The 14,988-nt window shown below is 40.9% G+C and overlaps 1 protein-coding gene across 1 annotated transcript in view; it reads left to right on the top strand.

The window, feature by feature from the left end:
- Positions 1 to 14,988, top strand: part of SLC2A12 (solute carrier family 2 member 12) — a 52,060-nt gene that overhangs the window by 16,867 nt on the left and 20,205 nt on the right. The window contains exon 2 of the mRNA XM_057737632.1: positions 1,248 to 2,588. Within this exon, the coding sequence (XP_057593615.1) occupies positions 1,248 to 2,588 (1,341 nt within the window). The remainder of the gene's footprint in view (positions 1 to 1,247; positions 2,589 to 14,988) is intronic.

Genomic DNA, 14,988 nt, shown 5'->3' with positions numbered 1-14,988 from the left:
TTTTACCTCCAAATGAACCCTAGAATCTGTCTGCTTGTCATCAGTTCCACCCCTCACAGCCAAACGTAAGCTGGCACAGTCTCTTGTCAAGACTGAGGTGACAAACTATGCCCCTACGATCAGTCTTGCCTCTTGAAGAACTCGTCTCTACACAAAAGCGAGGAGCTCAGAATGCCTTCCCTCTTACTGCTCAGCGGCCATGGACCCCACTGTACTGGGAATACAATAAAAAGTTGTCCCTGTGATCTGCCAGGCCTTGCGTGAAATGTCCCTCTGTGCCCACCCAGGTTCACTGATGCCACCTCCCACCTCCCTCTCCACGCTGACGCTGGGCCGCACACATGACAGGACATCCTGGTGTCTCGTAGTCCCTAAAACAGGACACGAGCTTCCCTGTGCTCGGGCCTTGGAAACTACCGCGTCCTCTGCCTCCAGTCCTCTTCCCTCTGCTTTCTGTCTTTTTGTTTTGTCTCCTCTCTGTTCTGACAAGTTACACACGTAGCAAACACCTATGTACCTGCCACCGAAACTTCCTGACTTTTAACATTTCGCCATTTTCCCTCAGATGTTAACTTTAAAAGAATGGAACAATACAAAGCCCCTTTTGTTCTTCTCTCCCTTCCCCCTACCTCAGAGTGAGTGACGGGAGCTGTCAGGTCCTTCCCCTGCACTCACTTTCCCCTCCTTTTTTCTGACCCAGCCCTGACTTCCTTGTACGGGCACTCACACCCCGGCCTCCCTCAGCATCCTCAGGTGTTTCAGCAAAAGCCAGCAGGGGCCCTACTGTGGCCAAGGAGACAGGAGGGCAGGTTTCCTGGTGGCTGTGCTTCCTTCTGCCCCAGCTTCCACACTGGGAAGCCTGGGGCCCTTCTGGAGGTGGCTTCACTCTCTGTCCTGCCCTTGAGGGTTTGCCTTAGACAGCGGGACGCAAGGAGCCACGTTCTTGTTTGTTCAGTCTTCATCATCTGTTACCTGCTTATCTCGCATATCTGTCTGCTCAAAATGAAAACCAACAGCACATCACAAATAGAAGGAAATAACGTTCTAAATGTCTCCACCCCTCTCCTCCCCAGAAGTGAAAGAAAAAGGATTTTTCCTTCTTTATCTAATCATGTTTTGGTTAGTGTATGATCTGACTATAATTATATGTGTTTATACTCAGTGCTATGAAAAACATACTTAGACAAGTTTAAGACTCCATCAGACACGATTCAGAACTGACCTGTTTCTTCTCTCTCTGCTCATAGGTTGTGGTATGTTTACTCTCCTGTCATCTGTCACGGCTGCTGTCAGTGGCTTCCTGGTGGGGTATGAACTTGGGCTCATCTCTGGGGCTCTTCTGCAAATAAGAACCTTGTTAGCCTTGACCTGCCACGAGCAGGAGATGATTGTGAGCTCCCTCCTCGTTGGGGCCCTACTGGCTTCTCTCATCGGGGGGGTCCTGATTGACAGCTATGGAAGAAGGGCCGCCATCATCTTGTCGTCCTGCCTCCTTGGACTTGGGAGCATGGTCTTGATCATCAGTTTATCTTACACGGCTCTGATAGCAGGACGCATTGCTATCGGGGTTTCCATTTCACTCTCCTCCATCGCCACTTGTGTCTACATCGCAGAAATCGCTCCCCAACATAGAAGAGGCCTTCTTGTGTCACTGAATGAGCTGATGATTGTCATTGGCATTCTTTTTGCCTACATTTCAAATTACGCATTTGCCAATGTTCCCCATGGCTGGAAATACATGTTCGGCCTTGTTATTCCCTTGGGAGTTTTGCAAGCGATTGCAATGTACTTTCTTCCTCCAAGTCCTCGGTTTCTGGTGATGAAGGGACGCGACGAAGCTGCTAGCAAGGTTCTCAGAAAGCTGAGAGCCATCTCTGATACAACGGAGGAACTCACGATGATAAAATCTTCCCTGAAAGATGAATATCAGTATAGTTTTTGGGATCTGTTTCGTTCAAAGGACAACATGAGGACCCGAATCATGATAGGCTTAACACTGGTATTTTTTGTACAGATCACTGGCCAGCCAAACATATTGTTCTACGCATCCACTGTTTTGAAGTCCGTCGGCTTCCAGAGCAACGAGGCAGCTAACCTGGCCTCCACGGGGGTTGGGGTCGTCAAGGTCATCAGCACCATCCCGGCCACCCTTCTTGTAGACCATGTTGGGAGCAAAACCTTCCTCTGTGTTGGCTCCTCTGTGATGGCCGCTTCATTGGTAACCATGGGCATCGTGAATCTCAACATCCACATGAACTTCACCAATATCTGTAGAAACCATAGTCCTATCAACCAGTCCTTGGATGAGTCTGTGTTTTATGGACCAGGTAACCTGTCAGCCAGCAATGACACTCTTAGAGAATCCTTTAAAGGGATGACTTCTCACAGCAGAAGCTCACTAAGGCCCACAAGAAATAACATGGATAAGAGAGGAGGAACAACCTTGGCATCCTTACCAAATGCTGGACTAAGCCAAACTGAATACCAGATCGTCACAGACCCTGTGGACGTTCCAGCTTTTTTGAAATGGCTGTCCTTAGCCAGCTTGCTTGTTTATGTTGCTGCATTTTCAATTGGTCTAGGACCAAGTAAGTATTTTTTTTTTTAATTCTTCCTTCTCTCCCCTTGTGAATGTTATGTATTACTTTTGACCAGTAAGAGCATCCTACTGTTATAGTACCTCATACGTGGAACTACTAGAAGCAAGATGGGGATAATATTGGCCACCTGATGTTTTTGCTAATGAGGAAGGGACGGTTGGCTTATATCTACTTTGTGAAATGTGCAGGGCTAGTATTGAACCAAGGATTGGTTTCCTGTTATCTGTCACATGAGGATACTTTAACACAAGTTGATTGGGAATGAATCAGACCTTGAAAGATATTTGTTGCTCAAGAGAATATATTGTTTTAGGAAAGCAAAGTTTACTGGGGGATTTTCCTCCATATCTTCATAGGTGAAAGAAAAAAAAATTGTGGTTAGATTTTCTTAAAGACACAATAGTGGGTGAATTCCAATAATGAAGAAGAAGGGAATTAAGAAGGAATTATTACGGGAAGGATGATGCATTATCGAAGTATATTTGATTACCAGAGTAACCTCCCAGGGCGCTTTACTCTGTCTGTTTAACAGGAGAATGGGAGTAAATGTATTGCCATTGGACACAGCACAAACTATCTACAGGGAGGTAGCCACAAGATTGTTTTATGTGATACAGTCAATGACAAAGTTTAATCACTTCTCTTGAGGAAACTCTAGAGTTTTCTAGAATAGATTGTTTATTGTAGTTCTTTCATCTTTTAGCCTCACTTCCAAAGCCTAAACCTCTCTGTAGGGAAATTGCGGAGGCTCTTTTTCACATCTCACTAGAAAATGATGTGCTTGAAAATCAAGGGTATTCTCTCTCTACCCGCCTCAACTCCTGCCTGTCATTTCTTTCTCCCCATCTCATTCCTCACCATCCTTCTCCCTTTCTTCCTCCTTACTTTCCTCTCTTACAGAGTTGATATTGAAGCTTTTGTTTACAATGATTAAGGAGCAGACAAATTTACTCCAATAAAGGGAAGAGCTGGAAGTTCACAATAATGAGAAGACTTAGGCTGTGTTGAAGGAGAAGGAATTTCATGAACATGTGCAGGATCCTGGTGGCAGACACTGTACAGTGTTTCTGGAAAGGGCTTGTCCTAGAGATCCACTCCTAGCTCTTCATTCAAATGATATTTGTCAAGTGACAAATTGCTTTAAAAGCCAGGAATTATGCTCAGTGCTAGGGAAATAGTAATGGACAAGACAGATATTGTCTCTGTCTTCAAGGAGATTTTGGTTAAATGGATTGAGCTGTGCTCCCAGTGTCTACTTCTTTCTGGTCAGTAATCAGCGGTTTGGCCTGCTTAATCTCAGTTAATTAATAAATGGACTTGCACGTGGCTGATGAGGCCTCTCCTTTAACTCTGCTTCCTCATCTTTTAGTTTCTACTCCCACTTGTATGTGAGATCACTCTCTAGATATTGATTCATTCAAATTCCAAAGAGGGAATCTGATCTACACTACTCTTTGCTGTGCCAAATCATAAGTGGTTGTTCTAGTCTAAGCGGCCATGGCTATCTTGAACCACATGATCTAAAGCATTGCTGTCCGGAAGCTGGCCCTTCCTTTCCCACTGTGAGTAGACAGATTTCCCCATAAGGGACTGTGCATGGGCAGATAGAGGAAACGCTACAGCACCATCAGCCTCTGATCTCTCTGACCTGTTCCTGGACCCTGACCCTGCTTCTTAAGACTGAAAATGATAGATATCATTAATGAACAGTTTCCTGGAAACAGGTTTCTACCATTCTTTCAGGATTCAATTCTGTTGGGTGTGCACCTGTGAGACACTTGTTTTAACCAGTTTGGATTGCCATGGCTTAGAGAACAATTATTTCTCACAATCTGGAGGCTGGGAAGTTCAAAATTAAGGTGCTAGGAGATTCAGTTTTTGGTAGGGCTCTCTTCCTGGTTTGTAGAGGTAGACTTTTTGCTGTATGGGGAATAGAGAGAGAGAGAGAGAGAGAGGAAGACAGGTAACTAGACCTTGTGCATCTGTTCTCTTAAGGGTACTAATCCCATCATGAAGTCTTCACCCTCATGACCTAATTACTTCCCAAAGGCCCCATCTCTAAATATCATCACATTGGGTATTAGGGTTTCAACATATGAATTTTGGGGACCATAACATGCAGCGGTAACAGTACTTATGTGGTCACTCTGATACACAAAGCTCTGATACACAAAGCTCTGATACACTCTGATACACAAATGTGAGTAAGCACCTTTTTTGTAAACTGTTATTTTCAGAAACTCTTTACAGTCTATTAGAAGAGCAAGATATGAGTGCTACCTTGTACCAGGGAACAACTTAACCTTGTCTGTGAACCTTTCTATATCAATAAGTACAATAAGCTTTGCTTACTTGACAAAGTTCAGGTGGCATTTATCATTCCATTGATTTCCTTTGCTGGCGTCTTGTTTCCCCCCTATATATTCAACAAAAAACTAAACATATTTCCTTTTGCATCAATTTGCTTGATACAATCTTTTGAAATATCACAGATCAATTAAGAATCTAAGAAAAGGGTGCACTTTTTGTTTTCATTCAGAGAACCTCTCAAGTTGGCAAAGTTTATGATATGGCATACATTGTAATATGAGAGACATTGATCTTAAACTTCCAGAACCAACCTATTCATGGTAAGAGTCCTCCCGAGCTTATGCTATGCTTCTTCTCTTTAGTTTTCAGTTAACTTTGAAGTAAATCCTAAGTCACTCAGATATCATTTGATACATTATTGTATTAGAGCAAAAGTTCCCCTTTTCAGGAAACTCAATTTCATTTTGGAAAAAAAATATTGGAGGCTGTTTGTTATTTACTTCTAGAATTCCTTAAGTAGTATTCTATATTAATTTAAAAATATATATAATTTAACCTTTGATTCAACTCATATTTATTGGCGCCTATTATGTCAAACACTGCTCTAGGAAGTTTTTAGGTACTTTGGAATACTTCATTTTATCTTCACAACAAGCCTGGGAAGAAGAATATTCACCAAATTTTATAAATGAAGACATTGAATCTCAGAGAAGTTAAGTGACTTGCTCACATGAAAACAGCTCTTGTCTGCTGAAATGGTCAAGACAAGAATAGGCAGAACTGTGTTGGTCTTGATAGTAATTGTTAATTGTTAGTTCAGTCCTCTCCTTGAAGCTATATTATAAATAAGAAGGAATGAAAATAATGTATCATTGTCCATCACTTGAGGCTATTAAATGGGCCACTGCATTTTATGCCAGCTAGAGACAGTCTCTCTTCTTCCGAAGCTCTGCTAGCTAAGTGAGCATGTACCTTTTTTAGAAGGCTGACTTATAAAAGAGGATAAAAGAGAGGGAAAATAATGAAGAGAAGGCAGAAGTTTTTGACGTGTGTTTACTTGAAATAACTAAACTTGATTAAGATGTTTACTGTGTATATTGGTTGGCATCTAAGCTCAGCTCTAACAAAGACCAAAATAACAGTGGCTTAAACAACACAGGAGTTTCTTTCCCTCTCAGGTAACAGCTGGGACTGCGGAGGCTTCCAGCCCAGGCACCAGCAGCCTACAGATAGTGTCCCCAGACCTCATGGTAGCCTGCACTTTAAGGTTGGTTCCCAGTCTATCATGATGGCTATTTAGAAATGTTAAGATGCATTTGAAAATTTCATCACCCTTTTCTGATAGCTAATGAGCCCTTGAGAATAAGTGAAATGCACAAAGCACAGTCAGTTAAAGGGAGGCTGGGTATAGAAAGGCCTGGATGAGAAGACAGTGTAAGTAATTCTACCAGAAAAGCAGAACCACTGTGAGAGATACGAGATAAGGCATTTTCTACAGAGATTAGACATCACATAACTGTGGGAGCCACTGAGCAAGCAAAGGTCTGGGAGGGGGTGGTTGGAGGAAAAGGAGAAAGTCACTCATCAGGGCCACAAAGAAAAGCTGGTGGAGTCTGTGAAGCCTGTGGCCTCTGCATCTGGTGGCAACAGGGCAGGTGGGAGGAAAAGCTGGACTCAGAACAGGGGGAGCAAAGACAAGGGACCTTGCTAGGACGAACTGAAATCCATAAGAAGAAACTGGAACCCAGATCTGTCTCTCACCATGTCAACTCCGATGACAAAGGCCACCTGAAGAAAAACGGGTGTCCTTCTTCACAGAGCCCTGCCCATGTGCCTGGCCTGGTACTTGGAGAAGTTGGAGGAGGAGATCTGGGCACACTGGCTGCTCTCCCATACCAACAACAACCAGCAGATCACAACAACGTGTATAACCTGCACTGATGTCCAGGGCACCAACCCCCAAAGCACAGGGCTGAGTGTCACTTTGGCCTTCCAAGTCTCAGGCAAATTGCTCTTCTAGGCAGCCCTTTCCCAGAACTACACAGGGAAGGGAATTCTGGGAAATGTAGCTCCAGCTTAGCTAAATTGACACAGTACAAAATGGCCAGAGTGATAAACTTGCCTAAGAGAATAGATGTGAATCTGGAAAGAAATATTTCAGAAGGTCAAAGGCTCTGTATTCTGTCTTCAGTTTCTGTGATTTATTTCTTTTAATTAAAACATTACTTGTTAAACTATAAGACTAGCTTCCATTCCATCTAGTTCTAAAAAAGAGGTGAGGTCACTTCATTACTATCTCTTGGCTTTTGTTTCTTTAACTATAAAACCAAAAAACACTCTTTTGCTAATGCATTATAAAAGCTTTCATATTTTTTTTCTCAGGAACGTTAATTGTCTTCCTTGAGCTGACAACTGTCACATATCTCCTCTTCCATTGCCTCATGTGACTTCTTGTTCCTTTTTCCCAATGAGTGCCAGACTTTTCCATTTTGATGCTTCACTGTCAGCTGAACACAAAGAAGCTGATGCTGAATTCCTATTCCCCTCACGCCAAGGGGACTTGTCTTCCTTTTCCATGGGGTAGTCACTCTGCCAGTCATTCAGGTCTGATGTTCTGGGGCCATTTCCCAATCCAGTCAATGATTGAATACTCTTGGATTTTCCCTTACAAAGGGTTTCTGTGTTCATTTTTCCCTTCCCATTTCTGCCATCCTAGTCTACCCCTTTTGATCTCATTCCTAGATTACTGGAAGACTCTTCTTGTGGTTCTTTCCCCTTCCAGGCCTTTCCCACAGCCATCCATCCTCCAAACCAGTATTCCCTAAATAACCATGTTCCTCATGTCACCACAGCTCACAAATCTTCTATGGCTTCTCACTGTCTTCCATGTCAGAAAAATCAAAACGCCTTTCAAGATCAAAAGAAGATTAGAAAGTATCTAGTCCTACATTTTCCTTTTATAGAAAAGAAACAAGAAACTCCAAGAGACTGAGATCACACAGATTTAGGACTAGAACTCTGGGCATCTGAAGCCTAAGTCCATGCTCTTTCTACAACTGTATCACTCATCCTAGAGGGAAAAGAAGTGTGATTTTCAAGGTCCTCCATCATCCCACCCAACTCCATCAGGGTGTCTGCACAGCTCCAAGGGATATCCTAGACTACAGAGTTTTCTTCCAGGGCTACCATTCATATAGAAGTACATATAGATTCCACATGGGATACAGAGAGAATGATGCCCCTGGCGCTGTGACATGAGGCAATACTTTGCCTCTCTGGGAATTTTTTTTTTCCCTACTGCTCCCCATCCAGGTCAAGAGACAGAAAGCATTTGTTGTGGCCTCTTTACCTCCCCCCCTATATTCTACCCAAGTTCCTCCTATCTTGAAAGTTCAATGAAAGTCTTATCTCCTTAATGAATTCACTCCATTTCTTCAAGGTCTTTTTTTTGTATGAACTACTAGTTATTTCTAGTGCAGAGTAGTTCAGTTCTTCTACAAAGAGTCTGAATTTAAAACTCACAAAACCTAGGTTCTTATCTCAGTTTTTCTGCCTATTGGTTATATGATTTTAAGTCATTTATCTTCTCTGAAGCTGTTGCTAAATCCATGAATTGGGCATAGTAATAGATACCTGTCCTATCTCACAGAGTATAGGTGAGCATCAAGGTAGCTCAGGCATATGCAAGTGTTTTGGATGTTATAGATTGTGATGTAAATGGAAGTTACCATGTGATAACACAACTTAGTCCTTAATGATATACTGTACTGCTTTTGTATGTTTGTTTGGTTTATTAACCAGAATGTGGTTACTAGATTGTAAGATCTTTGAGGGAAGACATGACATCTCATATTTTTTCCTTCTGTCCCTTTAAGTCAGCACTGTGTAAATTTGTTTGAAAACCATGCAGGGGTACATTTATGTTTCTAAGGAGGAGAGGGAAAGAACTTTAAAACTAAGGTGAATATACAGGAAAAATCTTGAAGTGTGCTTCTTTATCTGTGTCAAGCTATCCAGTGGGTAGACTAAGTACCACAAAAGCTAGAAACACTAGGTTGTCAGAGAAACTCCTTTTCCTCCTGAAACCATCATGTTTTTGCAAAACAATCCATCACTTTGAAACCGCACACCTCAGTTTGGGACTTGAACCCACAGTCTTCTAACCTCATTCCTTCGGATGGGACCCGAATCCAGATGCACTTCAGCTGGGACTTGAACCCACAATTTCTGGCTTGGGGGGCCTCAAACCCACAATCTTCCAGCTGAAACCACACACCTGGTCACAGGACTTAGTGGACCTCAAGTTCTCAGCGCAAAGGAATTCAGCAAGAGGCAAAGTAATAGGACGCTTGTGAAGGATACAAGAGCGCAGGCAAGAGGACTCTGCCGTGAGAACTAACTGGGAAAGCAGGTTTATTTAGGGAGATACAAGCTCCATAGACAGAGTGAGCCATCTCAGAAGGCAAGAGGCCCTGAAATATGGGATAGTTAGTTTTAATGAGTTGAGTAATTTTATAGGCTAATATGTAGGAGGGTTATTCCAACTACTTTGGGGAAGGGGTAGAGATTTCCAGGAATTGGGTCACTGTCCACTTTTTGGCTGTTTAAGGCTGGCCTCAGAATTGTCATGGTGCCTGTGGGTGTGTCACTTAGCATATGCTAATGTATTATAATGAGCATATAATGAGGTTCAAGGTCCACTGGAAGTCGAATCATCCACCATCTTGGGCCTAATCTGTTCTAACCAGTGTTCGCCATACCCTCAACAGCTCTGTCATTCTTTTAAAGGTTGTGCCCTGCCCCCTTCCCTTCTGTCTCAACTTGGGCGTGAGTTCTACAAATCTCTTTCTCTTTTTGCCTCCAAGAGAAGATGCAGGACGTGCTCAGACATAAGAAGTTGGAGGCATTTAGGGCATTTCTTTCTCAGGTCATAAAGAGTTATTTGGGAATTTCGGACACAGAGTATCTAAAAGTAGTCCTAGATTTTTTTTTCTGGACACCTCTGCTTTTTGATTTCACGTGGAGATGAGAGTCTTTTCAGCATCTCTTAGGACAAAAGCAATGCTAATGAGATGGAGAATCTCAGGTTTGAAGGAGGTTTTGGGTTTAGGAAGGGGAAATAGCCCTTAATCTCATGGTTTCTTCAACCTGTAATTGCTGTTCCAAGCACTGATCCGGATATTCACGCTTGAGGGAAGAAGGAAAGCAGCTGGAAACAGAATTCCAAACATTCCCTCTAAGGAAAACAAGCAGTTAATTCACGTCAGTGGCTTGGGACTATCAATTCTCCTAGGGTTTTTAAAAGAGATCTGAATAATTACTCTTTTTTCTTCTTGCTAAGAGTTAGTCATTTCTGTCCATGTTCATGTTGTAGTTTATTTTTTCTTTTCTAAAGAAAATATACCATAAGAATTCCAATTCAATCACCAAAACTGTATTCTAGAGCAATTGACGTGAACCATTGGGAATTTAAAGAAGATTTTTATTAAGAGCAAATTTTCATACCAGATCATGAATTCATTATGAAACTTATTAACCTGATGCGATTATTGCTCAGGTATTTCATTTAGAGAGTTTATTACTTGTCATAGAAGCAAATCCTTTGTGTAAACAGGGGCATAAAGGGAAAAGTACTTGCTGTTCCAAAGTAAAATCGAAAGCAAGATTAAATGATCTTTATTAAATCTTTTAAAATATGGGTTGGCTTAGAACAACATTCCTTCATTGTATTAGATCACAACATAGTTTCTCTTGTCAAAAAGTATTTCTATTTTTAGATTAAAGTGTATGCCCTGCATCATTTTACTTTCTGGTCCTCTGTTTCCCTGACTCTAGAATAATAGGGGCACCCTGGAATCTAGAATTCAGGAGGGGGCATAAATTTTATACCAAGTAATCTTATATATTTTATTTTATACATTTAAAATATTATTCTTTGAAGGAATCTGTAGGCTTCACCAGCGTGCTGAAGGGGTTCCTAGCCAGAGGTTAAGAACCTCTTCCCTCCATTTCTCTGCAACTAATACTAAAACTCTTCTATCACATAAAATCACAGCATATACCCCACTGCTTTTATTGGGGACTTTTAGGAAACATTCTGTTTTCCACGCCTCACCTTTTCACTTTAAAATATGTTCAAAATCTTAACTTGACTCTCCAGTCTTTCTGGGGTGGTCCTGATCATTTTAGCTCCTTCTAAGAACTGAACACTTTTCTATCATGGTTCAAGTTTCAGGGTAGACCAAAGAGTCCTGACATTGTAAGGACATAGAGCCACATAAAGATTTCTCTTCTTCTTACGTAAAGCAGAGATGAACCCAAACCCAAGGGGTAAAGTTATTATCTCATGAGTTCATTTGAGGTAATACTTGTGTAGCTGCCCTCCTTAAAATAGCCTCTGTAACTCAGAAAAAATGCGTGTGACTGTTCTTTTCACAACACTTATTAGAGCTTCTTTTAAATCCAAGAATTCCTATGTCCATAAATTAATTAACCTTCTCTTCCATCTCATGACTAATATCTTTTCATTGGAGCAGATGGAAGGAATTTGTCCAGGGTCACAAATTAAGTTCCATAATGAGGCTATGACTGTCATCCTTTAACTGCCTTTGTATTCTCAAGTTCAAGCGGAACTTTACACTGAAGACTGAATGACAAGTGACACCAAATCACCTCCCCCGATGCCATCTACCAAATAGGCAGGAATTCCAGCAAGAAAGCATCTTGAAGTGACCAGAAAGAGAGAAGAGAGGCAGAAAGTGGTGCTCACTTACTTGTCCACCACATGTGGATTGCTCACCCACAACCTACTGGGCATGGTACCCATTGCTGGTGATTCAGGGATGGATAAATGAGAGCCACACCTCGCTCCAGTGGAATTAGTGGTGGGGACAGGCGATAAGCCAGAAATGAATGCATGTATAATACAACTGCAGGAGGAGAGAAGTGTCAACGTTTATGTGGAGGTAAGAGTGATGAAGAAAAATAAAGAAGGATCAAGGATAACATTAAATGGCCTTAAGGGGGACATGAGCTTGGACATTTAGGAGAAGAGCAGAAAGCCTGCTGAGGCTATACAACAGAGTGTGTGAATTTAGAACCAGGCTTTGGCATCAGGCCGCCTGACCTTGAATCCCAGCCTTACAGTATAGGACTCCAGGCAAGTCAATCCATCTCCCTAGGCTTCAATTTCTTAATCCACCTCACAGTATAACTATGGGGTTGAACAAAGCCATTTGTATGAAGTGTACCTAGTGCCGTGCCTGGTGTGTGGCATGGACTTAATACACTTAGTTTTTAGTGCTATTTTTAAATATCTGGCCATGGTCTAGACATGAGATGGATAGTTCTGGTAATGCCAGCACTGACCTCAACAGGCATTTTTATAAGCCGCATCAAGAGACAGAGCAGATGCTCCATAGCCCCATATGGAATTATGATGCCATGGTCCTCTTCTCCTCCCTTCTATGCACCGTTCCAGTTAGGTCAAGACGAAAGAAAATACATGTGTTGCTTGAAGTATGGTTCAATTCTGCATTACCTACAGTCAAGAGAGCTTTCTAGGATATCAGACAGGTGTTATAGAAAATCCTGAGGCTTTGGTGAAAGGTGAAAGATGTGATTTAGGCTGAGAAACACCCAACTGTCTATTCTTCTAAGTTGGTGCAACTAATTTAGACTGTATGTCCTGTGTGCACACAAACGTTGTCTTGTTCATTGTTGTTTCCTTGAGCCTAACCTAGGGCCTGGTCCACAAAAGGGGCTCAAGAAATATTTGTTAGATGAGTCAAAAAAAAATTTCTGGAAGTCTCTCTGCTTCTGCGATGAAGGGGAGCTCTCTCTCTAGTCTAGGGTTGACATATCCTAATTTCCTCTAGTATGAATCTGTGTCAATCTCTAGGGCATCAGAAATAGAAGTGTTTGTGTGGAACCTCATGCACATGTGACCAAAAGTTGTATCTGAGTAAAGCTACTCAGTTGAGGATGCAGGACCACCTCTGATTCGTTTGATGACTAAAGAAGTTTTTTCATGTTTTAAATTTACTAAAATTAAGGCCATTTACAAAAAAGTATGGTGTTAGACAAAATATTCATTTCCAAATTTCCATTATTTTCTACAAATACAAGATTCAACTTTTCCCCTGGAGTGGGAAAAAAAAAAAAAATGATTAAGATTAGCCATATCATGGGATAATAATTCCTACCTTGGTTTAGTAATTGAATGTTTAAGAACTTGACTTTTTCCAAAAAAGATTTGAGACAATTCCTTCCTGGTTTTCCTAAGAGAAATATCTAAAAGTCCAATCCTGGAATTTGTTTACTTAATTAGTGTTAGAGTTTATAGAAATACTTCAGTGGATTATCTCAGGCTTAAGAATCATGTTAAATTTCTCAGATGTAAGCAGAAAGTCTAAAGCTAATAATAGTAATAATAAAAGATCTTTGTAGAAAATTCATACCATAGCCACAAGTAATCAAACTCTCAAGAACTGTAAACTGACTAATATTTGACCCCACTTGCAAGCTTACAAGTTAGCCTGTCTCAGTTTCACGGATTTTGGCAAAAGACACAAGACTCCTTGGTCAGAGACAAAGGACAATTTATTTCTCTTAGCAATAGCGATAGCCAGAGTATCAGTATTTGAACGAGTTCCCCAAGCCCCAATACCCGCAGGGCATCAGGAACCAGGCCAGGTGACACCTACACAGAAAATGCGTTATTTTAGAGGCGAGCAACCCCAGCTTAGCGAACCCAAATCTTTTATAATAGACAGTAAGCCAGCTTGATTTTTCCCCTGGAGGGAGACATTATCTTTAATTTACTAGATAGTAAACAAACCTTTGCTCCAGAGGAGACACTCTGTCTTCAAGGCTGTTTGTTGTATGAATATCCTTAGAAAGACAGCCTGGAACAAAATCAGTGTCTTTTCTGACATGCTGAAATGAGAGACTCATGAAAAATTGTCTTTCAGCTCAAATATTCTAAAAAGGCCACTTTTCTGTTTAAAACAAGAAACTGGAACTTTTCAAGGTACAAAGATTGTACAGCCTAGCTTTTTGTTTGGTTTGGTTTTATGGAGTTTAACCAGTCTTTTGGAAAATAGGTATCAGTAGGAAGCATATGACTCACCTGCCATAACATTTAAATTTAGATTTTATACCTAAATAACTGTAGCTCTTCCAAAAGCAATTGTTTATGTGATGTTTGCATAGCTAAAGATTATGACAGTCCAGGGGTGTGGAACAGCAGGTTCTAATTTGGAAGTTTACTTAGCTGCTTCACTCCAAGATATATACAGGGTTTAGAACAAAGGCTTGCAGACCAGACTTACATCAAATGTTTCCAAAGAGATTTTGATATTCTTTATATTTCCTCCGAGACTCCAGGCCTCTAATATTCAAAACCATCACAGTCAAAGACTTCTCTTAGTGCCCATCTTCTTTTTCTACCATCGTTATGAGATAATCATATACTTTTAGAGAAAAGGCATATTGATTAAATTATTATTCTTTAAACAGAAGAATTTTATTATCAGATGTAGCCATTATACAGTTGTATTCACACAATGGGTTTGTGTTAAATGTGTCTAACTTTAAGATCTTTCAAATCTTCTCATTTTCCCTTTGAATCTTAAGTTTCAGTTATCATCAATATTCACACCAATACTGTTCCTTTTTTTTCCACTTAATTATGTTAAAACTTATTTAACTTGATTAAAGTGGTGATTTATTTGGTCCTCTGGTGTTAGTTACAATAATTACCATAATGCAAAGGAAACAAAGAATAGCATCTGGATGGTTTTATACTAAATTTGCACGCAAGCAAAAGAGGAGAAACTTGAAGAAATATGTGCCCTTAGCTAATTAAATCTCAGTTTCCTCTTTGGAGTTAGAGGATGCACAGTGGTACCTAACAGAATCAAAGAGTCTAAAACTACATTTTTGCAGCATAAGCATAGCTAAATAAAAAGAAATAACACCATTTATTACATCACCATCAGCAAATGTTCGTATAATGTAATACATCGGTGTTTAACTTTCCTCTCCATCCTGCACTGTAATCATAGTCCCATGCCCT

This window comes from Hippopotamus amphibius, chromosome 6 (assembly GCF_030028045.1).
Source record: "Hippopotamus amphibius kiboko isolate mHipAmp2 chromosome 6, mHipAmp2.hap2, whole genome shotgun sequence".
Taxonomy (NCBI): Eukaryota; Metazoa; Chordata; class Mammalia; order Artiodactyla; family Hippopotamidae; genus Hippopotamus; species Hippopotamus amphibius.
This window is presented reverse-complemented; position numbering and strand designations above follow the sequence as displayed.